This window comes from Camelus bactrianus, chromosome 14 (genome assembly GCF_048773025.1).
Source record: "Camelus bactrianus isolate YW-2024 breed Bactrian camel chromosome 14, ASM4877302v1, whole genome shotgun sequence".
Classification (NCBI taxonomy): domain Eukaryota; kingdom Metazoa; phylum Chordata; class Mammalia; order Artiodactyla; family Camelidae; genus Camelus; species Camelus bactrianus.
In genome coordinates, this window is record NC_133552.1 from 21,072,523 (window position 1) to 21,098,905 (window position 26,383).

General features: G+C 34.5%; 1 protein-coding gene across 15 annotated transcripts in view; it reads right to left on the minus strand.

The window, feature by feature from the left end:
* The window catches only part of NAA16 (N-alpha-acetyltransferase 16, NatA auxiliary subunit), a 78,867-nt gene that overhangs the window by 36,173 nt on the left and 16,311 nt on the right, over positions 1-26,383 (minus strand). For 6 of the 15 annotated variants that reach the window (XR_012511717.1, XM_074378245.1, XM_074378242.1 and 3 more), the window contains 7 exons: positions 25,739-25,858; positions 23,279-23,374; positions 17,723-17,829; positions 7,154-7,226; positions 4,834-5,003; positions 4,339-4,491; positions 1,467-1,595 (listed from right to left, as the gene is read on the minus strand). Coding sequence is in view for 9 of the 15 variants with exons in the window: in XM_074378245.1 (XP_074234346.1) it covers positions 1,467-1,595; positions 4,339-4,491; positions 4,834-5,003; positions 7,154-7,226; positions 17,723-17,829; positions 23,279-23,374; positions 25,739-25,858 (848 nt within the window). In the remaining 6 variants the exon portion in view is untranslated. Of the gene's footprint in view, positions 1-406; positions 566-765; positions 907-1,466; positions 1,596-4,338; positions 4,492-4,833; positions 5,004-7,153; positions 7,227-10,438; positions 10,554-17,722; positions 17,830-23,278; positions 23,375-25,738; positions 25,859-26,383 lie in introns of those variants that run through there. The other 9 variants (XR_012511718.1, XM_074378248.1, XR_012511720.1 and 6 more) reach the window with 9 other exon arrangements.

Here is a 26,383-nt window from a genome sequence, read left to right on the forward strand (position 1 = left end):
GTCAGTGCCTCTAAACCCCCACAACGTTAAAGGGTCAAGCCACAGGTGATCAAAATCGCTAAAAACTTGAGAAAGTGCAATCTAACTGAAATGTGGTAACTGAACAGCCAGTAATCATATTCTAACAATCCTCAAAAACTATTGAAAAGAATAAAGCCGAGGTATGAATGTTAGGAGGAAAGGGAGTGGAAGGTGAAGAAGTTTATAATGATCCTAAGGTGCTCAGATTTGACTTCCACAGAAAATCTGATAAATTTCTAGTTATGGTCCTGCTGGAATTGCTGATCAGTAAGTGCCTAGCAGCCTCCTCATTCAGGGAGCAATGGACTGTTCCCTGAGAATGTCCTGGTTAGTAAAAATGTATCTTTCCTTAGTAACAAGCAGATGCTTTTAAAGTGATCATCACCTAGGAGTGTCGAAATAAGTGTCTACCGTTTTGTCACAGAAGTAAGAGCCTGATTTAAACTTAGGATGCTTGGATACCGTCTGAATATTTCACATGTCATCCAAGGGCTTTATATTTTCCAAGAAGATGGGAAGGATATTCCCCAGCATCAAGTCCAGGCTTAAAAGGGAAAAAAAATAAAACAGAACAAAACAAAGCAAACACTAGGTTATTATTCCTAAAAGGGCTTGGGTATCACCCTAGTTCCAGTTCCCATCCAAAGCCACCCCCTAAAATTTAGCCTTCCTCTTGGGCAACCTCAGAAGTTTCATGTGGGAAAAAGGCCAAAGTGCCTGCCAGAGCGCAGACATCAGGCTCACCTGACTACGCCGCCTGTGGCTCTAGATTGCGTCAGCTTGGGGCAGTGGTGCCGAGCGACCCACAGCTGAGGGATGCTGAGGCCTGCCTCAGGGGTGCATTTGTGGCTCTCTTCCTCCTGTGGTCCATTTGGAAGGAGAGTGCTTCAGAGATGACAAAGAACAGGAAAACAAAAATTCACACAAAGGAAAAGAAAGGTCCCCTCACTAAGGCAAATCACACACACACCCCTAGCAAGTAATAAAATAAGCTGGCAAAGCAGCCCCAGGTTGCTGTACAAAGTGCTGAACGCGAGAACAGATACGCTGGGAAGACAAACTGGAGAGAGGCTGACTATGGAGCAGATCCTGACGTAAAGAGGAAAGAGGTGGCCATCAGCTTGTGCATCCTTCTAGGCTAGTGATGAAAATCAAATAATGGCCCGATTAGGGAATAGAAATTTTGAATATATGTTAATAGTAGCAATAATAACTTACTAATCTTGTCCTTCTTCCTTCAGAAAAAAATATGCAGACATGTCAAAATCGTAACCATTTGAGGATTAAAAGAAAGCAAGCATTTATTCACAACTTCTGAATCAAGAATTTTTTCACAATGAAGTTCCCAAAGTAGCTGGAAGAGGCAGATGATCCCATGTAGAAGTCTACCTGCTTTTTTCGTCACCTTACAGGAGAAAAATGAAGCCAAAATTCTATCAACTCACCCTTTCTACTTCATGGCATTTTTTCAAGGCATCCCCATATCTTCCCAAACGCTGGTAAGCTGAAATGCATTCTGTTTGAAACCACATACATTGCATTTCATTTAGATTTTCCATGGCAGACACTCCTTCCTGAAACAGAAGCAATCATAAATATAGGAAGCAAACAGTTAAAAGAGACCCTAAAAATCTCATTTTCTCTTTCTACAACTCTGTCTACAAGGATTATTATGACAATAAACAGAATTAAGAAATTATATAACAAATGTATCAATGTGTTTCCAAAAGGCTCCTACCAACTTAAAATTATGTCTTATTTATCCAGCTCTGTTGAGGTATTCAGCATCCTACATAGAAAAGATTCCAAATTACTAAAGCTAAGTTTTTAAACACCAAAGCTTTTATTTAATCTATTTAAGACAGTAATCCTATGAAGCACTGCCTATCTTTTGCTTATGAAGCAAAAGCAACTCAAATTTTCCTTGCACACTTAGGATCACTGTTACGTACAGCATCATTTCCAAATCTCTTAATAATAGTTCCAAGCCTGCTTTTCAGTTTCCCAAGTCTCTTCCCTCCACATTAGGTTATCAGTTGTCACTTTCTTTGTGCCCATGTGTCTGCTTCTAACAGTATGTCCTGTTCCATGCCAACTCTGCAGTGCATTGACAAAACCAAATAATGGAATCTGTTATTTCGGGCTCACTGTGAATTCTGAGATGAGTATTAAGACACAAAGTAACTAGTTTCAGCACAGGGGCACTGGAGTTTTGTCACAATTTAGAAGAGTTATTTAAAATATATTTTATGCTTGCCTCCTCCCACAAAAATAAAGTGAAATAAAATATATTTTATGTGACCCCAGGAAAGATAACAAAGGCACATTTACATAAATAAATGAGCTCAGCCTTCACTTCCTATTCCACACCCACTTTGAGCCATCAGTTCAATTTTCAGAATTCTCATTAAAAGTACAAAAACCGGTTATCACTGGGTAAATGAAATTATGGCTGTATTTTATTTCTTCTTTATGGTTGCATATATTTGCCTTTTTTGATAACTATATACATTTATAAGAAATCTACATTATTTTTCATTTCAAAAACTCTACGAACTAGAAATGTCCAATTTGCATCAGCAGCTCCACAAATATTCTAAACAGTGAAAATTCTGCATTTCTTTGATGATTAACAATGTTGAGCATCTTTTCACGTGCATGTTGGCCACCTGCATATCTTCTTTGGAAAATGACTATTCATGCTTTCTGCTCAATTTTAATCAGGTTGTTTGTTTTTTATGTAGAGTTTTATAAGCTCTTTATATGTTTTGGTTATTAACCCTTTATTGGTCATATCATTTCCAAATATTTTCTCCCATTCAGCAGGTTGTCCTTCCATCCTGTTGATGGTTTCCTTTGTGTGCAAAAGCTTTTAACTCTAATTAGGTACCATTTGTTTACTTCTGCTTCTATTTCCTTTGCTTTAGGACACAGATCCAAAAAAAAATATTGCTATGATTTATGCCTATGTTTTCCCCTGGGAGTTTTATGATTTCCAGTCTAACATTTAGGTCTTTAATCTATTCTGAGTTTACTTTTCTGTATCATAGAGAATGTTGTAATTTCATTCTTTTATATGTAGCTGGCCAGTTTTCCCAGCACCACTTATTGGAGACTGTCTTTTCTCCTTTGCATATTCTTGCCTCCTTTGTTGCAGATTAGTTGACCATAAGTCTACAGGTTTATTTCTGGGCCTTCTAGCTTGTTCCATTGATCCAGATGTCTGGTTTTGTGCCAGTACCATACTGTTTTGATTCCTGTAGCTTTATAGTATAGCCTAAAGTTAGGGAGTGCGATTCCTCCGGCTTTGTTCTTCTTTCTCAAGATTGTTTTGGCTATTCGGGGTATTTTGTGTTTCCATACAAACTTCAAAAATTTCTGCTCTAGTTCTACGAGAAAATGCCCTTGGTATTTTGATAGGAATTGCACTGAGTCTGTACATTGCCTTGGGTAGTATGGCCATTCTAGCAATATCAAGTCTTCCAATCCATGAACACAGCATTATCTTTCCATCTGTTTGTGTAGTCTTCAATTTCTTTCATCAGTGTCTTACAGTTTTTGCAACATAGGTCTTTTGCCTCCTCAGGTAGCTTTACTCTTAGGTATTTTATTCTTTTTGATGCTGGGAAATGGGACTGTTTCCTTAACTTCTCTTCCTGACAGTTCACTGTTAGTGTATAGAAATGCAACTGACTTTTGTGTATTAATTTTGTATGCAACTGCAACTTTACTGAATTCACTGTTGAATTCCATTAGTTTTCTTGTGGCATCTTTAGGATTTTCTATATATCGTGTCATGTTATCTGCAAATGGTGACAGTTTCACTTCTTCCTAAGTTGGATTTTTTTATTTCTTTTTCTTGTCTGACTGCTATGGCTAAGACTTCCAATACTATATTGAATAAAAGTGGTGGAAGTGGCCATCCCTGTCTTGTTTCTGATCTTAGAGAAAATGCTTTCAGCATTTCACCATTGAGTATGAATGTTAGCTATGGGTTTGTCTTATGTGGCCTTTATTATGTTGAGGTAAGCTCCCTCTGTGCTCACTTTCTGGAGAGTTTTATCATAAATGAATGTTGAATTTAATTTGTACAAAGGTATTTTGCTTCTGCGATTGCTTTTTAACCATCCCCCACCAGAAGCACACGCATACACACTCAACCACAGTAAGAAACCATACTCAGGATATGAGCTAAATGGAATTTTAAAAAATAGTAACAAAAATGAATCCTCGGGAACTTTAGCAGCAAACTTCCCAGCTCATCACAGAACTTAAGCTTAATTCTACTAACTTAGACAATTACATGCTATTTCCTACCCTTGTGAACTTGGAGCACATTTCCTCTGCTTCCTTTACCATATTTGCTCGAAGCATATATTTTGCACATTTGGAGTTGATGAATCTATCAGCTGTGTCCAAAGACTGTGCTTCATCCATCCACTTGGCAGCTTCTCTGAGATTACCTATATGCTTTAAGAGATGACAGTATTTTTAAAAAAATCAGTTTATGATTAAGAGAACATGGGTACAATATAATGAAAAAGTTCTAAAGACAAATTAGAAAGCTGTTATCATTTCTGTCAAATTTATCCAGAAATCTTTAGATAAATTACAATTCATGTTTACTAAAAGCTGGATGAAATGATTAATATTGATTATACAGCTAAACATAAGTCTCCTTAGAATTAATTGTAGTATTAGGAAGAGATTATCAGGGTACCTAGAAGTTATTTCTACAAAGAAAGAACTCCAAGGGTTCTTAAAATGGCCAGATTCTTCAACCATTCAAAAAACATAGGACGAAGATTTTACCTTGTAAATTTTTGCTTTCATATAGAATAATTCTATTAGAGTTGGAGTGCTAGCAATTGCAGCATTAATATAATCCAAAGACAAAGAATACTGCCCAAGTTTATCAAAGTGCTGTGCCAGGAAATACTGAACCCAGAGCAGTGTTGTTGGGGGTTCTTTCTCCCCTTTCTCTGTAATCAAACAAATATAAAATTATTATAGGGAATAAGGCAAAGTAAAGCTAATCACATACTTTATTTTCCCCAATGCATAGTGAAATTAATAATTATCACAATAGTAAGCTGTAAAAGCCCAGCAAAAATGACCAATTTCAACAGAAAGAGGTATGATTTCATGCCAGGAAGTTTAAAAAGTGGCAGCAAAGCAGAGAAACAAGAAACAAGGTTCTAATCCTTACTTCACTCCAAAGAATCAGTGTTCGGGAAAAGAAGTCAATCAGTCTAACTCCACGAATGCTCAGGCTGAGAGCATAAGGCAGCAGGTCCAGGAAAAGTCAAGGCAAACAGCCTGGAGAAAGGATGTCCCTAACTACCACTGCAAGATTTCCACAAAGGTAAGGACTGCTAGAGCTTACTCAGCATTGTCTAGGCCTTGACCCTAAACCAGGGAAACCCAAAGTTGAAGGGTATGAAGAGGATACACTCCTGACAAGGTGATCACATCCAATCAGCTAAGTTCTACCCAGTTCCCCATCCTGTACCCTCAAGCTACAGGAGCAGATAAAGAAACACCAAGCTCTCAAAATGGGTTTCAGAAGGGAAAACATACAGGTATAAAACGAGGTACAGAGAGTGGAAAGGAAACTACTACATAAAACACAGAAGGGCTCCTAGACTGGCCGACCAAATGAAATGACAACAATGCAACACACAAATTAGCATAAATTAAAACAGAAGTAACAAATAAAGGCAAAGAGCCAAGCATTTACCTTGCTCCTCTCGTATAAACTACATTTCAGGGGAACCAAATATTTGATGAGGGAAAGTTATTTGTAAGAAGAATTCTAGCTAATAAATGCGAAAGGAATGAGCATTACAATGAAATAAGGGATCGAGGTAATGATCCTCAGTGGCTGCAAAGATCATTAGGTGAGAGGCCAGTGAGGAACTTTTTAATGGGCAGATCAGGCTGACAAACACCTGAACCCTGATCATTCTCAGTATCAGAAGAGGGACAATCAGAACATCTTCTGTCTTCAGATGTGATGTAAGACGTATAAAGCATCACATGCGAAGTATTCACGTGGAACCTGAATCTAATCAAGCCTAAATCTAAGTTTATAAGAAACATGGATAATAACAAAACATATCAGATGATCCCATGAGAAAGCAACCAGCCAAGTTCAAAATACAGGACTTTCCACAAGACATGTGACCTTTCAACAAACAAAATTTAAAAGAGGGAGGGGACGGTACTGCCCAAGATTAAGAGTATCAGAGACGTAACCATTAAAGGTAAAGTGTGGACCTTAGTTAGATCTAGATTCAAGTAAACCAATTATACAAAGACATTTTTGTAGATAATCAGGAAAATTTGCCTGTGGACTGGGTGTTAGATATTGTGGTATGGAGTTCCATTCTGTGTCAGACAGGACTGTGACCACATCTTCTATTTAAGTGTTTTAAAACAGAGATGCATACTAAGGTACTGACAGGGGAAACAGTATGTCTGCTTTAAAAATACTCCAGGAAAAGAAAAAGAGACAGAAGATACTTCAAACAATACTAGCAAAACATTGATAAAAGGAGCTGAGTGATGGGGACACAAGGGGTCATTATCTACTTCTGTGTCTGTTGTTTTATTATGAAATTCGCTTCAAACTAACAGAAACAAAAAGGCAATGACATGTAAAAGACACATAAAGAAACTAAAGTTACCCTCTGTGTGACTGAAACTAGAATATTCTAGAGTGCCTTCTAAATTAAGTGGTCTTGATGTACATATCCTCCTACAGACAAACAAAGAACCAAACTACACAGGACTGAAAGTGATAAAAAGAGTAGAAAGAACAGAGAAGCAGGAATTCAGGAAAAGTACATTTCAACATAAACTAACTGCCTGATCTTGGTCAACCCACTGGACTGCTCAGTTCTGTTTACTCAGGTCAAAACCGGGTTAACTCCCACCTCACGAGATTATGGAAATGTTTAATCACCTCCGACTCTAAGTGTTCTTCTCATTTTGTCCACTAATTCAAAAGTGATTTAGTGAACCGCTATCATGAAGCACATACGTAATAAACGTAAGATAGTTTTACTGTAAGTGATTAAAAATGGGGAAATGAGTAACCGAATTCCAACTAAGTCTAATTTAAACTTACCATAAGGGCTAAAAAAGTCACACGTTTTAAGAGAGGCTTCATAATTAGTAACAAGCTCCTGGATTATAGAAATCTGTTAAAGAAACATAATTGGAAAATTTAAAACTATTTTATGAAGATATTTTTATTTACTATGGATTAAATTAGATTTGGAAGCAATATACAGCTTATTTTAGAACTATGAGTTAACTACAAGTGAAGGTGCCTGCTTTCCTCCCCCTCCCTGTGTTGAGGGGAAATAAGGGAAAAAAAAAAACACAAAAAATGTACTGTTCTCTCTATTAACAGTAAAACAGGCTTATTAATTTCTCATCTCAATAAGTAGTTTCAGGTTCTGATGGATAAATTATCACTAATTACTATAACGCCCCCCCCTTTTTGGGTCAATAAACACACCTGTATCATTTATTATTAACAGTTTATCTGCTTTTTTGCTCCCCGCTGTTACAGGGTGAAGTCGCAAGCCATCACATATTCACATTTTCTAAAATGTCACTCATTACAAAAAAGTCAAGTGAAATAATCTCAATGATACAGTAAATTGGTGGAAGAAGAGGTTAAGTAAACTCCTAACTACCTTTGTTTTTAGTGATTATTTGATAAACAGATGCGCATTCCAATGCTACGCTCAGACAGGACTGGAACAGTACACACTACACTGTGAACGTGCTATGTCCTTAAAGTGCAAAGGAAGAGTGACATGAATCAGGAGTGGCACAGGAAAAAAGCAGTTTATGTGTATGGCTTGTTTTAAATGCCTACTTATATCAACTGTTCAGAATGAGTTAGAAAATATAACCATCTCATTTGTGAACTTCAGAAAAGCAAAGGTCAACAGTGAAGGAAAACCATTAAAACTCGTAATAGTATTATGACCAATACGGTATTATTTTAGTAACGGTAATTTTGAAAGTTTTCTAGTTTTAAAAAGTGGGATGCGACTAATATTACCAGACAAAAGGAACATACCAGACAGGGAAACAACAACGAAACAGGCCAGTAAATGTCACAGCTGCTTTATGTACACTAACGGAATGATTGTAACCGGTGACCCTGCACGGCACTTACTACGTGCTAAGTACTGTTTTAAGTACTTCACTTATTATCAACCCAGCCTCAAAACTACCCTATGAAGTGTGTGCACTATTATTTTACAGGCAAAGGAAAATTTTAAAAAGCTGAAATTCTACAATGGTGGAGCCACAATTTAACGCAAGCAACACGGCTCCAGTTTAGCTTTTAACCACTCTGCTGTACTGGTCACTGGTATACGGGACACTGGCACACTTATCACTAAGGGCAGTTCTTCTGGGCTCCCAGGAGAACATTAAGACTGGAGACTAACACAGCAGGACAGGAACCTTTCCCCAATCAGTTTCACTGCACAAAACACCAAGCGGTGCACGTTGAATCAACCAGACTGCGTATGAAAATATGCTAAGCACATCAAAATCGGGGAGGGGTAAGCTTTTAAAATAACACATACACACACACAAAATGGGGGGACAGTACGCAAGAGAGGAAAAAAAGTAAGAGGTGGCTTAGGAGAGACACGCTAATTACACCCTGATGTGACATTAAGTAATGCTTTTATAAATACAGATTTCCAGACTGAGTTCCCAAAGAATCTTAGAGTTCTTGAAATTTAAAGAAGTTCTGCTTTGTTTTGTTGGATTTTGGGGTGAGGACAAAGAGTGTGTTGCAGAGGAAGAAACCAGCCAGCCGAGCAGCTTAGAAGTCCTAACGACCAACGTGTCTCAGAGCTCTGTGTGCACTATCATCTCTAACATCACATGCCATAAATTAACTGCATCATAAATAAACTGAGATCTCCTTTTTCAAGTTGTTAAACATTATAACAATCTAAAAATAAGCCAATATAAAATTAACAAAAGGGATTTATTCCATTTATGAATCATTATTAGCATGTCTATCAAAAAAGGCTGGAAAAAGTACAATTTAAGTGAAATTTTAAATGACTCTGACTTGCTTATAGAAGGTGAGAATCTATACTTAAGACAACTGTAAGTTTTCCTACCCAAATTCACTTATATATTCCCTACTAAAATAAGGTTTTAGACATGGCTCACTATTTTGCAAAAATTTTACACATTTTTATTTTCAAAAAAACAATTACACTTCTTTTTTTCCCCTAGGCTTCTTTGCAAACTAAATTCACTATAGTTCCACTGCCACTGAAGAGCAGACCACATGTCACAGAGTCCTAAACAGAGTTTGGGACATATGGCTGCAAAATAAATTCTTCAAACTTTCCACGTAGTACAAGTTGGTATGATGTAATCATATAAATCCAAATCAGAGCCCAACCCCACAAAGTCATAGTATAATGGCCATGAAGCCATTAATCAGCCCACTGACAATAGTCAAAAGACAAGAAAGACCAAATTAAAACACTTCTCAGGCCTACATGCTATCTGATAAGATGGTGCATTATATGGCATAATTCTCTTAGAAAAGCCGTAAGGAAATAGGTGGGACTATACATTAACAGTGGGGGAGACATGCAAACATATGAAAAACAGAATATGGAAGAATTTACACACATTATGACTTCACTAAAACATACATGCACAGATATATAGTCAGTGAAAATAGGACCAAATGGATTAGGGCAGCAGAATATGGGTGCTCTCTTTTTAAACACAACAATAATGCTGTATTGTTTTAATAAGACTTTTAAAACAAAGACTGTTTCAAAAGAATGGTTGTTAAAATCTGAATAGCTCTGTAACTAGTAAGGAGATTGAATCAATAATCAAAAATCTACCATCAAAAGCCCTGGACCCAACGGCTTCACTAGTGAATTCTAAAAAACACTTACAAAACTAGTACAAACTTTCCCCAAAATTGAAGAGAAGGGAACATTTCCAAACTCATTCTATGAGGCTAGCATTACTCTCATACCAAAGCCAGATTAAAAAAACCACAAGAAAACAAAATTACTGACCAATATCCTTGATGAATGTGGATGCAAAAATCCTCAACAAAATACTAGCAAACAGATTTCAGTAGCATTTTAAAAGTATTATATACCATGACCAAAAGGAATTTATTCCTGGAATGAAAGGATGATTTAACATAAAAATTGATCAAAATATAATACACCACATCAACCAAAGGAAAAAAAACCCACATGGATCATCTCAATTGATGCAGAAAAAGTACATGACAAAATTCAATATCCTGTCACTATAAAATACTCAACAAACTATGAATAAGAGGAAACTATCTCAATATAATGAATGCCACATATAAAAAACCCACAATGAACATCACACTCAATGGTGAAAGCTTGAAAGCATCTCCACTAAGATCAAGAACAAGGCAAGGACGTCTGTTTTCATCATGTCCATTCAACACAGTACTGGAAGTTCTGCTGCTGGAAGGCAAGAAGAAGAAACAAAAGGCATTCAACTTAGAAAGAAAGAAGTAAAATTATCTCCGCAGATAATATGATCTTACTTGTAGAAAACCCTAATGATTCCACCAAAAATGTGTTAGAATAAAGGAGTTCAGCAAACTAGCAAGACACAAAAAGTCAACACACAAAAATGTTGTGTACATCACATGTTGCACAAGAACAATGAACAATCTGAACAGAAAATTACTAAAGAAATATCATTCACAATAGCATCAAAAAGAATAAAATACTTAGAAATTAACTTAACCAAGGAAGCGGAAGTCTTGTATAATGAAAACTACAAAACACTGCTGAAAAAAATTCAAGATGACAAATAAGTGGAAACACATTCCATACTGATGAACTGAAAAACTTAATATTATTAAAATATCAATACTATACAAAGAGATCTACAAATTCAATGCCATCTCCATCAAAATCTCAATGGCTTTTTTTTTTTTTGCATAAATAGAAAACCATCCTAAAATTCACAAGGAATCTCAAGGGACTCCAAATAGCCAATACAATCTTTAAAAAGAACGAAACCAGAGGACTTGCTCCTGATTTCAAAACTTACTACAGAGCTACAGTAATCAAAACAGTGTGGTATTGGCATAAAGGCAGGCACAGAGTCTAAAGAAACAAAACAAAGTCCAGAAACAAACCTTCACATATACAAATTATTTTTGACAAGGGTGTCAAGATCATTCAATGGAGAAATAACAGTCTTTACAACAAATGGTATTGGGAAAACTGGATATCCACATGCAAAAGAATGAAGGTGAACCTTTGCTATTACTATATACAAAAATTAACTCAAAAATGGATTAAGGACCTAAGTGTAAGACCTAAAACAATGAAACTATTAAAAGAAAACATAGGACAAAAGCTTCACAATATTGGATTTGGCAATAATTTCTTGGATATGACACCAAAGGCACAAGTAACAAAAGAAAAAAATGGACATACTGAAAATCATGAAAACTTTAAAATTTGTACATCAAAAGACACCATCCATAGCATAAGAAGGGAACCCACAGAATGGGAGAAAAATATGTGCAAATCATGTAGCTGCTAAGAGATTAATATCCAGAATATATAGAGAACTAAAACTTAAAAACCAAAAAAAACCCAATTCAAAAATGTTTAATAAAATATCTGAGTATTTTTCTGCAAATAAGATATATGAATGGCCAATAAGCACACGAAAAGGTGTGTAACATCACTAACCAATAAGGAAATGCAAATCAAAACTACAATCAGATACAACCTTATGCCCAGAAGGATGACTACTATAATAATAAAAAAAAAATAACAAAAAATAACAACTATTGATGCCAATATGAAAAAAAACTGGAACCCTCATGCACTGTTTGTGGGAATACAAAATGGTACAGTGTCTGCGGAAAACAGCGTGGTAGTTACTCAAAAAATTAAAAACAGAACTACCAAATGATCCAGCAATTCCACTTCTGGGTATATATCAAAAGAACTGAAAGCAGATCTTGAAGAAATTATCTGTACACCTATGTTCAGAGCAGCATTATTCACAGTAGCCAAAATGTGGAGCAACGAAGGGTCCAGAGACAGAAAAACGGATGAGTAAATGTAATACAGACATACAACGGGATATCATTCAATGATGAAAGAAGATTCTGCAACGTTCTACAACATGGATGAACCGTGAGGACATTACACTAAGGGAAATAACCCAGTCACAAAAAGACAAATGCTGTGTGATTCCATTGTATTAAGTACTTGGAGTAGCCAAAATCATAAAGTCAGAATATATAATGGTTGCTGTCAATGGCTAGAAAGAGGGAAAAATAGAAAGTTATTCTATAATGGGTACAGACTTTCACTACTACAAGATGGTAAGAGTTACAGGGACGGATGGTGGTGATGGTAGCACAATAATGCGGAAGTATTTAATACCACTAAAACTGTACACTTAGAAATGGTTAAGTCAGGGGGAGGGTATAGCTCAAGTGGTAACCACATGCCTAGCATGCATGAGGTCCTGGGTTCAATCCCCAGCGCCTCCTCTAAAAAATAAATAAGTAAACCTAATTATCCCCCCAAATATATATATAAAATAAAGCTTCTTTTAAAGATTAAAAAAAAGAAATGGTTAAGTCAGTAAATTTTGTGGTAACTGTATTTTGTCACAACAACAACAAAAAAACCACAATAGTGGTTTGAAAATTGCAATCCTCAGACCATTAATATCATCAATGTTAGCAGCAATATTTTCTGGTGATGTTAGAGAAGCAAATTTTTGACCAAACCCCAAATTTACAGAATCAGAAACTCTGGGTCCAGCAATCTGTTTTTTAGCAAGCCCTCTAGTTAATTCTGATATACCCTAGAGTTTGAGAACTGATTGAAAAATGCTGCAATAAGACTACTTTTATAAAGTAAAATAAAAAGTAATCAGTATTTTTAACCCACCATGACCAATAACACCCCATCAACCTCACTTAGAATATCTGTAACTTTAAAAACTTTTCAGGCTTAGAAATTCAGTGCTCAAGCTGTTCAATTTATGGAGGCAAATTGTTTTTCATGAACTTACATTGCCATCTACTGGCAGTTGCTAAAACTGCAGTTAAAGCAGATTTTAAATAAGGGTGTATCTTTGCATTTCTAGGGTGAAACTTATTTTTAAAATCAGTTTTAAACAGACTCACAGACATAGAAAACAAACTTATGATTACTGGGGGAGGGTAAATTGGGAGTTCAAGATTTGCAGACACTAACTAATACATATAAAATAGACAAGTTTATACTGTACAGCACAGGGAACTATATTCACTATCTTCTTGTAACTTACGGTGAAAAATATGAAAACAAACATATGTATGTTCTTATATGACTGAAGAACTGTGCTGTACACCAGAAACTGACAAAACATTTTAAACTGACTATACTTCAATAAAATATATATATACATAAAACTTTAGAATGAAAAAAATTTTTAATCAGTTTTAATAATTTTTAAAAGCACAACAAAACATATACTGAAGCTACAAATAGTTCTTCATAAAGGAGTACAAATACTGCTAAATAATGGATCTCCAGCTTCAGAACTTCAAAACAAGATTTAATTGAGGAAATAAATCAAGGTAATGGAAAGTTCACGTGAAGTGTCCTAAATTAAAAAACTGCAAAGAACACAGTCCTTCCTGGTTCATTAGGCATATTTAATGAATCTAAAAAATGTGTATTATAGTCACTAACTCAGTAATTAAATGAACAATTCATTTCTCCAAATTTGTCTATGAAAATTAGTCTAAGGAGTTATATTGAGGAATAAAGGGCCTATTTTACTTCAAGTTTACTTGCCATTTATATTTCAATTATATTGTATAATTGTATGTTCAATTATATAATTGCATACTGTATAACTATTTTCAACTACACAATGTAATTCTATATTGTTATATATTCAACTCCTTTCTTATAAAACTTAATATAAAATTACATTCTTCTTGAAAATAGTATTTGCCACTGTCGTTTAAAATCAAGAAAGCCAATCCCTTAAGTTAGGTATCTAAGATCACAATAAAACTTTAAGCCTCAAAATGGAGAGCTTAAATCATATAGCCAACATTTTTTATGAACAGAAAAAATTTCCAAGTTCAACAACCTTCTCTTGATTTAAGTATCTTCTAACAGCTCTATGTGATCAGAAATGAAAAAGCTTTATTTTTGCTAACAAATGTGACTACTGCAGATATTTCCTAAATTATTGCCCTTGACCAGCTCTTATGTATGAGTTAAAAGAATTCTTTATTAACCTTAAAGAGAAAGTCCTACAAATGGTATCTGATACATAATTTTTCACAATACAAATATAAATCACGTGTTTAAAATGTTACTATGACACAAAGGTCACCAGAATTGTCTTTGTTTTTTTCCCTACCCAAAACTAAGCACAATAGTTTACCAACAAGGACCAAAACTGTTGGATTAATCTCCAATAAATGTACAGTGACAATTTTCATTTCAAAGGAACTAGTCAGATAGATAAGTTGTCCAAGAACTCTGACACTAAAATGAAAATAAGAAATTTCTTGCAAAGATGAGGTGTGATGGGGGTGAGGGTGGTGAGAATGACCAGTTCTTAAAAATATTCTCTGAACTAAGCACTTTACAGAACTTACCATTTAATTAAAGCACACACTAACTCTTTAAATATTATTTTCCCCAACTTTATCATTCAGAAACAGATTTGGGTAGTTGCTCAAGCAAGTAAGTGGTGGAGTCAGGATACAAAACCAGGCCTGACTCCAAAGCAACGCTCTTTTCCCTGTATCAGTATTTCCCTGAGTTTGGAAGTGGTTTCTTATATATGACACAGAAACACAAGCAATAAAAGAAAAAAGATAAAATGGGCTTCATCAAAATTTTAAAAATTTATGCATCAAGACACTTTCAAGAAAGTGAAAAGATAATCCACAGAATGGTAGAAAATATTTTCAAATTATAAATCTAAGAAACCTGTATCTAGAATATACTTAAAACTTACAACTCAATAATTAAAAGATAAATAACCCAATTAAAAACTGGGCAAAGAATCTGTACTGACATTTCTCCAGAGAAGATACACAAATAGCCAAGAACAACTCAAAAACCTGCTCAAATCAGCAGTCATCAGGAAAATGCAAACCAAAACCACAAGGAGATAGCACTTCACACCCACTAGGATGGCTATTATCAAGTATTATATGATAACAAGTGGATTGTTGGTGAGGATGTGTAGAAATCAGAATCCTTCTACACTGCTTGTGGGAATGTAAAATGGCAGAGGCACTTTGGAAAAGGGTCCGGCAGCTTTTAAGAAGTTTAAACATCAAGTTACCATTTGACCTAGCAATTCCACTCCTGGGTACATATACCCCAAAAGAAATGAAAACATGTACACGCATGTGTACAAACATGTATTTTTTTAACAGCAAAAACTTTGAAAACCATAATTCAATAATTGGAGGTATGATACTGATAAAAGACTATGCTGTCATTAAAAAGAAGACATTGAAGACTACATAATAACACATTAAATGCCTGTGAAACCACTAGAGGGGATAGGAAAAACAAACTTTTACTGTCAAAATTACTACAGCTACATATATATACCACAAACAAACTCATGGGAGAAAAAAATCTTGAAAGGAATTACATGGAAAGTGCTCTTAATGCTTTTAAATTCTATATTCACAATTTAAAATGCCGGAGACATTTTTTAAATAACTTTTTACAATTGTACTGTATCCTAAGCTAACATAGAAAGGAATCCTGATGTGGATTATTCTTTAAGAGTTGGAAGGTTACAAAACCGTAATTTTTTATCAGCCTTAACCTCTGAAATCATTCAGGAGTTAAAAATGCAGCCTTAGCTAAAAACACTGCTAGGTAGAAATATGCAAATTTTTTAATGCCCTTATGAGTAATCACATATATATGTCGCCAAAATGATTTGAGAAGCATTTCCCATATTTGTAGTTTTTTTCCTCACTAAACTAAGTTCTGACAACTTCATTTTCTGCAGTTTAATTCAGTTCTCAAAAGCACATGGTATGTGTTCCTGTTGTGTACTTAAAAATTAACACTAAAGAGATGTCAAAGATTCCTATTTAAATTAATGCAGTCTCAATGCCTTGTCTAAAAATGCAATTTCCAGCCTTTATAAAACACCAACAAATGCTTAACACCTTTACAATCGTAATTTGGAATCAATATTGGAGGGTTTTTTTTTAAGTCTATGCCCCTTATGAAAACTGAGAAAGTCAAGCTCAATGACAGCTTAAGAACAAATTCTTTAGTGACCACTGTATTCAGTAGCTGCTGTAGGCGTGTTACAAAAGCAGGACTCTACTTTAATTCACATACAGAAGTTCTTTCTAATTTCTGACATTTCACCTCATCTTTCTCTTCTGTCACCCTTGCCAAAAAAAAAGAGAAGACTTCTGGCAAATGCTAATTTAAATGACCTACAGAAACTGTCAGTAGGGGCTGCTACATCTTTTCATAAGAATCAATCACTATCTATCAAAAAATCAATAGCAGAAAAAAAAATCAGTAGCAACACCACTGCAGTCAAGTAAAGCACACTACAGACATTAAAGAACTAATGTAAACGGCACTTTTCACTAATCAAGTGCGATGGGTATCTTTCTAGAAGTGGGAATCTGTCCCATTAATGAGGAGACTGAGTGCGCCACGATGGGAGCAGAGCTCTCAAGTTCTGTTAGCCACCCTCAAGCCACTCTCCTCTAGATATTATCAATTGTCCCTTTTAGTTTATAAAACCTGCTGCCAAAGGAAGAAAGTTCCAGTTATACCTCCCATTGACCTTTTCTCAATATTTTGTTATTCATAATTATTGCTAATTTACAATTAATTATGGGTCAAAGCTAAATAAAGTGATAGAGGTTTAACTAAAAATACTTCGGCATTTCTACAAAATCTTTTCCTTATCCACTAGTAACTCTCAAAAACTGATTACACAAAAGAACACATGATTTTAGACCTTAATAAATAAGAAGCAATGCTTGGAAACAGAAGTAGAGCTTATTTTCGATTAATTCAATTTTCTAATTATCTTTCTAATTTAAGACCAAGTCCATTTTCTAATTTTAAAAAGGAGAAAAATAGTCTCTTTATTAGAAAACTAGATAAAACTGTCTTTATTAAAATGCAGCCTATTAGTTAAAACTAATGGTACCAAGTGACATTTGACTGTTGCACTAACAATTATCCATGCTCTAACTTTAAAAGCAAACATAACAAATTTAAAAATCCACAATCATACTGTAAAATAATAATCATGAGAGAGTTAAATATAGACCTTTAGTGACAATATGTCAAATTTAAAACCCCACTAGAAAAGCATATCCATTAAAAACAACAACCCTCATGTTGGTGCTTTTATAAAGCCTTTACTCAATAAATTTCATAGGCACTTCCTCTGATACTACTTAAAGCACATGCACGTAACTTCAGTTTATCTATTATTAAACTAAGGTGTACACCACTAATAGAATAGAGAAAATTATTGAATCACAGCGTATTATTCACACAGAAATCTTTATATAATTAAGTTAGTAAAAAGACTATAGCAAAACTGAATAAAGAGCAAATTTTACCTTTTCCGTATTGTAATATAAGGATTTCAAAGTGGTAAACAAGGGTGGGCAGCCTTTACTGAAGTTAACCCTCAGGAACTTATCCATTAGTTCTCTAAATTTTTCACCTAGAAACAAAAGCGTACTTTGTTATATTTTGATGATGTAAACAGTTCTCAAAATTATCTTGTAAATAAAAATAAAACAGCTTCCGAAACAATTATTCCCCTATCCACTGATTAAACACAAAAAGTCAGTTAGCATTACTTCTTGTTTGTTACCACCAAAAATTGTAAAACCAACTATCTCGGTTGGCAAGTATACTTTCCCTAGATCTAGATGCAAAGTATCTTCAAGGAACAGTTCAAAGGACAGGTAAACAAAAGGACTCTGCATCTTTGAGCAAAAGTAACCTACTATCCATTCTGAATATAGGCCCCATCGGAAATACCTTCCCTAATCTCACTGACCAGCAGAGACTCAATCCTGCCATCTGCAGACATCTCACTGAGGACACGCTGCAAACTACGAAAGGGATTCTACTGTAACCAGCGCTATGTTTAAGTAGCAGCCAAAACATCATATCACCAAACAGTATTTACATATGTTTTCTGAACCAACTAGTGATCATTCATTCATTCCACAATCATCTTACTTAGCATCTACTTTGTGCCAGGCATTGCTCCAGGTCAGGGATACAGATGTAATTAAAACAAACAAAAAAATTTTTAAATTCTGCCCTCATGGAACTTATTAACATTCTAGTGGGTGAGATGGGCAATATGCAAAGTAACATACATAAGACATTAGACTGAGCCCTGGGGCATTCTAACATCAGAATTAAATAAACACCCTATTTGTAACATCAAGGAAATAATTCTATTATTGCTAAATTCTTACCAAAAAACATCGGTGTCACTTTTTAAAAGCAGAAAGAAACTGAGAAAAAAATTTCGTTTTAAATACAAAGGCTCTAACCTTCCGACAATAAGGGTTAACATGTAAGGGCATGGATCTGTCCACTCTAAAAAGATACATATATGTCATGAATGGTTTAACCTAAAGTTAACTACTGAAATGACCTTTCTTAAGGCTTCCGTATGAATCACAATATTTTACCGAAATAACAACCCAAGTGATTATTTTTACTTGTTGTGACTGACACCACTAAGCAAAACATGCATACTCAATATATTATAGATGTCATAAAAATTTGGAGAAAAAAATTTATCAAGTATAAAAAATAGATTCAACATTCATCACCTCAATTTACTATAAAGACTGTTTTCAGATGATCTTTAATCTTTTTATCAGAGGAAGTGCTGGAAAGATCTGATCTCTGAAACTACTACTAAGTGTTAGGGAAGTAATCATGTATACTCAGTCCAGAGTGAAATTCTGTGTTGTCTTCATAATATGTGATTTTCAACAAGTTATATAACAAAGTATATACCAAGACAACAAAGAAGTAGTTTCAGAGATCAAATCTTTCCAGCACTCCCTCTGAGAATAAAGCAGAAGTTAACAATATTGTAGTAGGCAGTAAGAGATGTTGCTTGCTTTGTGTATGACGTTGTCAACTGAAAACCTCACTTAGCCATTGGAAGATGAGGATGACACCAGCCTCAAGGGTACACACTTGTGTGGCTCACACAGGAAGACAAGTATACAGTGGTAGCGGAGTGTCTCGCACACCATAACCACTCAATAAATGTCTATCACTGTATGCCTTGATATCTGACAGCCACTGTGTTTCTATAGTTAAGAATGTTTTCCATATTTGCTATCATCCACTGAGAAACCTAGTTTTGTCTTCATGTCAGAGGCTACTTTGAACTCCTCTTCTTGGTCAACTTTCTCAATCTATTTAGATCATACTACAGATCTGATTTAAAAGGCGATACCCAGCTCTCAAGCATCCACAATATTGAAAGCCTCCTCTCCGACTAAACTATTAGTGAGACTGTGCAGGTAGCTGAGAGAAAGAATGAGGGAAATCGTACATACTGATACAGGACTGAACTCTAGACACAGAGTTAAGTGAAAAGGAAAACCAGGTGCCAGGCAAAGGGGGAAGATAAAAGGAGAACTACCCATAAACCCCACACACGTGTATATTTGCTTATATATGCACAAGGTATTTCTGTAAGAATACACTATCTACTGGTAACAATGGCTGTGTCTAGGGAAGCAAACTTGGTGGCCAGGGGACAGAAATACCAAAAAGACACCGTTTCATTTAGAACTTGCATAAACGTGTTGTCTAAACCAGAAGTCTACACAGCCACTCAACTGCTCGTCACATACTAAATCCCAAATTACTTACTATTTACCCATCTCATAATTATTTTCTTTACGTATAAGAAAAACCACTTCACAAAAAATATTATCTCCCTTCTTCCTAGTCATTTTTAAACAATTCTTTAGTACCCTCATAATCTTTCCTTTAGGGGGAAAAAAAAAGCCATCAATCGTTATGTGCCTGTTTAGCAGTGCAGCTTATAAAACAGGCTGAATGACTACAAAGATGCCAAGCTAATTCACCACTAGATGTAGCACAGATTCACATAAAAACTGATGTCCCCAAAACCACTGGTAAAATAATGAACATAAACAACAAGATCTGATAAACGGGGAATTTATTTTATATAATGGTACATGTTCTCAGAGCAAAAAAGAAATTATAATTATGTGACCTCATGAAGATGTCAGTTAACACTACAGCAGTAATAATACTGAAATATATATATGTATCAAAAGAATAGACTATACACCTTAAACTTAAAAGGTTATATGTCAATTACATCTCAGTAAAAAAATAAACAGAAATAATCCAATGAAACAAAAATAAGATAAATAGGAACAAAACTTGATTAGCATTCTACGCTGAATACTCTGAACTATCTCCTTCCCTCTCTCTCCTTGGCCAGTGGAGACTAATAGATCACGATAAATTAAAGTAGTTATTTTGAAAAGACAGGGTATAGCTCAATTGGTAGAGCACATGCTTAGCATGCATAAGGTCCTGGGTTCAATCCCCAGTACCTTCATTAAGTAAATTAACAAATAAATAAACCTAATTACCTCCCCCCTCTAAAAAAAAAAACAGGAGTATTGTATTTACAGCACCTAATACTTTAGACTGTTGGAGAATCTCCCCGGAACTTCTACTTTATTTACTAATCTGTAGGTAATAAACCTTTTAATCTAAATACTGAAGAATCTTTTTCAAAACTTGCTTTCTAAAGTTTCATCACATTTCTTGAAAAAGATCTTATTGCCTTTGATAATACTGAGATGTTTTTCTTATTATATATAAAAATATTTCTAAACAGGCAAATAAAATTTAATGAAGTATTCAGCTGTTGTAGAGATTCAATTAAGCAGTTGCATAATTCTATATATGGTCACCAAGAGCTTTGTAAATACATGCATGTTAGAACCTCACAGTGGTGCTGTCCTTGAAGCCCTCAGCTGAGACCTCCCTTGTCAAGAGATCCTCTTAGCATTTCAAAGATAGGATGTCCTGGAGGGTCCAGGATGATTCCACTTCAACCTAAATCACACTTTAAAATCAACAACTGGCTCCAGGCTATACGTTAGTAAAAATGTGTCTCTTATCATCACTGGGAGTTTTCAGCAAACTTTGTTGACTATGGAAACAAATCTAAGCAGTGTAAACCTAAAGCCCCATGTTCCATAAAGGCATGATGGAACTAAAGAAGTCTTATTTGCAAGCCTGAAGTTAAATGAGTTTTCTTTCTTTTCCTAAGAGGCATGTGAATGCATTTGGAAGCCCCGAACTAATATCCCAACTGGCACTATGAAACGCAAAACATAACTTGAGACATTAAAAAAAAAAAAGCAGCAGCAGCAGCCAGACAGAAAAGACCACCTATAGTATGATTTCAATTATACAAAATGTCCAGAATAGGCAAATCCATAGGTACAGAAAGTGAGACCAGTGGCTGCCCAGCCGCGGGGCAGGGTCTGTTAACGGGTATGAGTGTTCTTTCTGGAGTGATGGAAATTTTCTGAGACCAGACAGTGATGACGGCTGCACAGCTCCATGAATATGCTAAAATGCTGAGCTGCACACTTTTTTAAAGTGAATTTTATGGTGAGTTCTATTTCAAAAAGCTGGGTTTTATTTTGTTTTATTTTTAAAAGGAGATATAGAAATGCGAGTCCAAGCATCTTCCAGAAGATACTTTACTAGGGAAACGCCCCTTCCTGCACAGTGTATCTCATCTTGGAAACTTACAACGCATATACTAAAAGTTCTACAGAAACCTGATTGCTGTGTTTAAGCAGAAGCTTCCCAAAGTCACTTGACTGAGAACATCTCAGTATACCAGCACCCTCCCCACCAAGCCTATTAACATCCACTCGGACTTATGTTCCCTGGAAAATATTAGAAAACCTGCTCTATTTCACAAAGGCCAAAACAAAAAAGAGACGATCAGAAGAATATTATTCATCATCTACAGAATTGAAAAGCACTATTTATTTATTTTTAAATAAATTTGTATCTACTATCTAATCCAATACATTTATAAGAGGTATGTCATATATTTTTAAAGTCAGTGAACTAAAAAGCTTTCAATTTTTATGAATCTCTTGATAAAAAGAAAATAACACAATTATTCAAACAAATATTTCCATTATTAATGAGAATTCAATAGAAAATATGCTCCCCGTCCTCACTCCAAGCCTAGAATAGAGATTTTTAAGTCACATTAGCTTTCTAGGGTCTGTCTGGCATTCAAGGACATGCCAATTCCAACAAATAACGCATAGTCCATAGCACTTTCAAATAAAAGATGACTTTAAGAAAAAGACACAATTTTCCATGAAGTCATTAACAAAGTCATAAACTATCTGAATAATATACTCTTTACCCCCTATAAGCTCAGAAGTAAATGAGTTCAGCTACATGCTACAATTTAGATCGTCATGAGTATACTGCCGTTCAATAAAAGCCAATCACAGAATATATAGCACAGCGCCCCATTTACATAAAGTACAAAAGCAGGGTTTTTGGTTTTGTTTCTACAGATACAAAATACATGGAGCTCTACAAAAACAATGGCATGATAAGACACAAATCTCAGGAACACGGTCAACTCTGAGAAAAGAGGGTCTTCTTTGGGATTGGGGCTATTCTTATCTTAAACACTGGTGGGCACGAGGGGCTCACAACTCTTTGAATTTGTGCTCTAAAAAAAAGATGTTACAATTTCAAAACTTCTACCACTTAACTCAATACCTTACATGTGATTTGTCATCAATTCTAGGGAATTCAATTTACCTTCTAAATATAGTGTTTACTTTTTAAAGTCACATAAAAAAAACAATTTTATATAGGTAGCTTCTGATACTTAAAACCAACATAAAGCTAAACCAACACAGATAATCTTAACAACAAATGCATAACAAGTTAATAACTGATCACTCCCACCCACAAGACTGGTGTAGATGTAAACTCTATTCCAGAAACAAGGTTTTAAAATGTGAATGATGTTGCGTAATCTCAACAAATAATTATTAGTGTTACAAAAGATATCCTAGTATTACCTGGGACAAGATTCAAAGGTAATCTTCTAGGTGAAATTGCTCTGGGGTACTGCTTACTAATTTCTTCATAAATTTGAAGCCTCTCTTCTAAAGTGCCTATTATCAGTAAATATGTGTGAGATTCAAAGTATCAAAACTTTTATCTATGACAAAATGCTAATAAACTTAAATAATTATGTTATAAATAAAAATTGCATTATCCATATTAAAGCTGCTCTCAATTTTTGTAAGAATGACATTAAAATCGCTGTGGCAGTGAAATAATATAATCAGTAAATTACCACTTTAGATCCAATCTTCAGAGAAATCTAAACTTCATTACAACAGATTCTACTACATGCAACTCAAATCATATACACACCAGACAGACAGACTCAGGATACACTGCACTTCTCCTATAGCCCCTGCATGCACAACTCGTGATCAATGTTCCTTTGTAACATATCTTACAGAAATCCTCTGAATCAATAAAGCTTAACATAGACTCCCACAAAAGTCTATAATGCCTACTGATGAGGCTTACAGAAGCAACAGCTTTAGGGTCATGACTGAGATATTTTAAAAGATGGACTAAATTTGTAAGGTAGCTTTGACACTTAAAATCTTCAGTGAAACTCCATTACAAAGAATCCCATCAGTACAGATTGTTTGAAGTGACAATTATTTCTCCCAAACATAATGATACAAAATATATTTCTAAAAGAATATTCTATCTTCGCCCTCAAGACTAACCTAATTTTATAGTACTAAATAGAAGATCTACATATAAGCTACAAGAGCAATTTGCAGAGTAGAATCTGGGTCTAATTTATTATTTTAAAATAATATCCTGCATAATTTACTAAGAGAGACTACATGCATTATTTCATATAAGCCATGAGACAATAGCAGAATTTTAAGAAAAAGCAATAAAACTGTTTTTAAACTATAAGCTTTTAAGTGGATTTTAATTCAGACCAGAGAAATATAATTACTGTTAAGAATAACCCTTGGTGCTAGCAATCAAGGTATATTCACAGTAAGCATAGTGTTCAGTATTAAAGATTATAAACATGGCACTTTAAAAAGTGAAGTCCAATTTTGTTTAGACTCCTTCCTTCCCCCAATAAAATGTTTGGAGCTCCAATGTAGTTGAATTTTAAAAACTGGGATATGTGAGAAATAATTTTCACATTCTGTTAACAATTTGGAGATCTCAGGAACTATTAAAGACTTCTACACTAAAATGTATATGAAGGCTATTGTGTATTTTTTAAAAGCAGTTCTTATATTTATGCCTAATCTTAGAGAATGACAAGCCATAAGTATAAAAAAATTTCTCCACTACCCTAGATAAAACAAGTCTTAGAAATGTTGTTAAATTAACATCATGACAAACCTAACCATCTCAATGCCCTACTTGAAGTCAGAAGTTGGAGCTCCAAAATTTACCATGGGGGAGAAAAGGTCCCAAGGAACCTAAAAAAGTAAAGTAATGTAATTAGTTTTGTAATCAATGTATTTTATAGTAAGCATGGATCCAGACATATGGAACATATTATGACATTTAAATATCTGTATTATAAACATATCAGTAACTGGTAATTTAAAGAAAAATTATAGTTATCTCACATTTCCAACCTTCACACCTATGACTTTTTTCCTTGTTTTTTAAGAAAAAAGTATTGATCTAATCAATATTTTGATTTTCATCATTTTCTTAAGAACAATTATTTAAGGAAGAAAGTTTTTAATAACTCATGATATTAAATTTTAAATATAAACATAGCTCATCCTATTGTAAATGAATGAGTGGCCACCTATTTACCAAACTTTCTAAATCTAAAAATTCTGCTGCTTCCAATACTCTCAAGCTTCATAGTTATTTCATATCAGTTTCATAATTATTTAGGCCGCATTTTAGCAACATAACTGCCCCACAGACATTTAATTATGAAAATATTACGGAAATTTTGGAGTAATATTCTAGATTTCTGAAAAGAGTCAAGGTTATTTACTTTCAAAAAGATGATGCAAGACATTTTGTTTTACACAAATTAGCCTAGTTTGAAATTAAAAGAATACTCTTTGTGCTGATGCTATATAAAACATACTCTCAGAAAAATTTCTGTGGCCCAATTCTTGTGTTTAGAACTTGAGAGTAACAGATCTCTAATTCTTTAAAAATATTAAATAATTATGACATTACTCAGAAAGGGAATGCCCATTTTCTTCCCACTCTAGTTAGTCCAAATTATTAACATTTTAATGGATCAAAAAACCTAAAATTATCTCTATTTGTCACTTAAGTATAAATATTTGAATTCATTTTCACTCCCATGTTTAACCTATAATTTTCCTAAATGGAAAAATGAATGCTAATATCAGAAATATGCATGCTCAAATATTATCACAACTTTGTATTTTATTATACTTCAAATACTAGTTAAGAGAAAGTAGACGAGAAATATTATTACATACTAAGTTGTAGAGCTTTTTCCAGGCCTTCATAGTAACACCAATTTTCTGCATTCCGATCAATCAAGTTTTTGAATACTTCACTGGCTTCTTTTAATCTTCCCAATTTCAACAGCATTTCCCCTAAAATTAAGTTTAAATGTCACATTCATTTTACTTAAACATAGAATACCTTTCTGATGGCAGAGATTTCACTAAGCATTATTAGTATAATAGATGTTAATGAAAGACAGAACTGTATGTGTTTCCCTTCGGGGCTTGTTACAGTTTAAACAACATAGATTAATTCACAGCTTGCCCTCAGAAATGAACCTCCATTTACACATTCTTAACATTCACTTCTGGCCCCTCTGACACCTATATATATATGATGGATATTAATTTGTTAATAAGTATCCTTGCATTATGCACACTTTTACACACACTTTAAGGTATCTAAAGATACCCTATGTACAGATTGGTAAATAATTCTAATGAAATATCCCCGCCTTTCTACTGCATGATTTGAATCTACTTTTCCTAATCAATTCATAGGTTAAACAATTCTCCATTCAATTCCCTTGGTGTCCTTTCCAGGTCACTAAAATCAGAGAAGTTTAACTCACAAAACATTAACACTAAATACTACTTCACAGCAAGAAACTACAC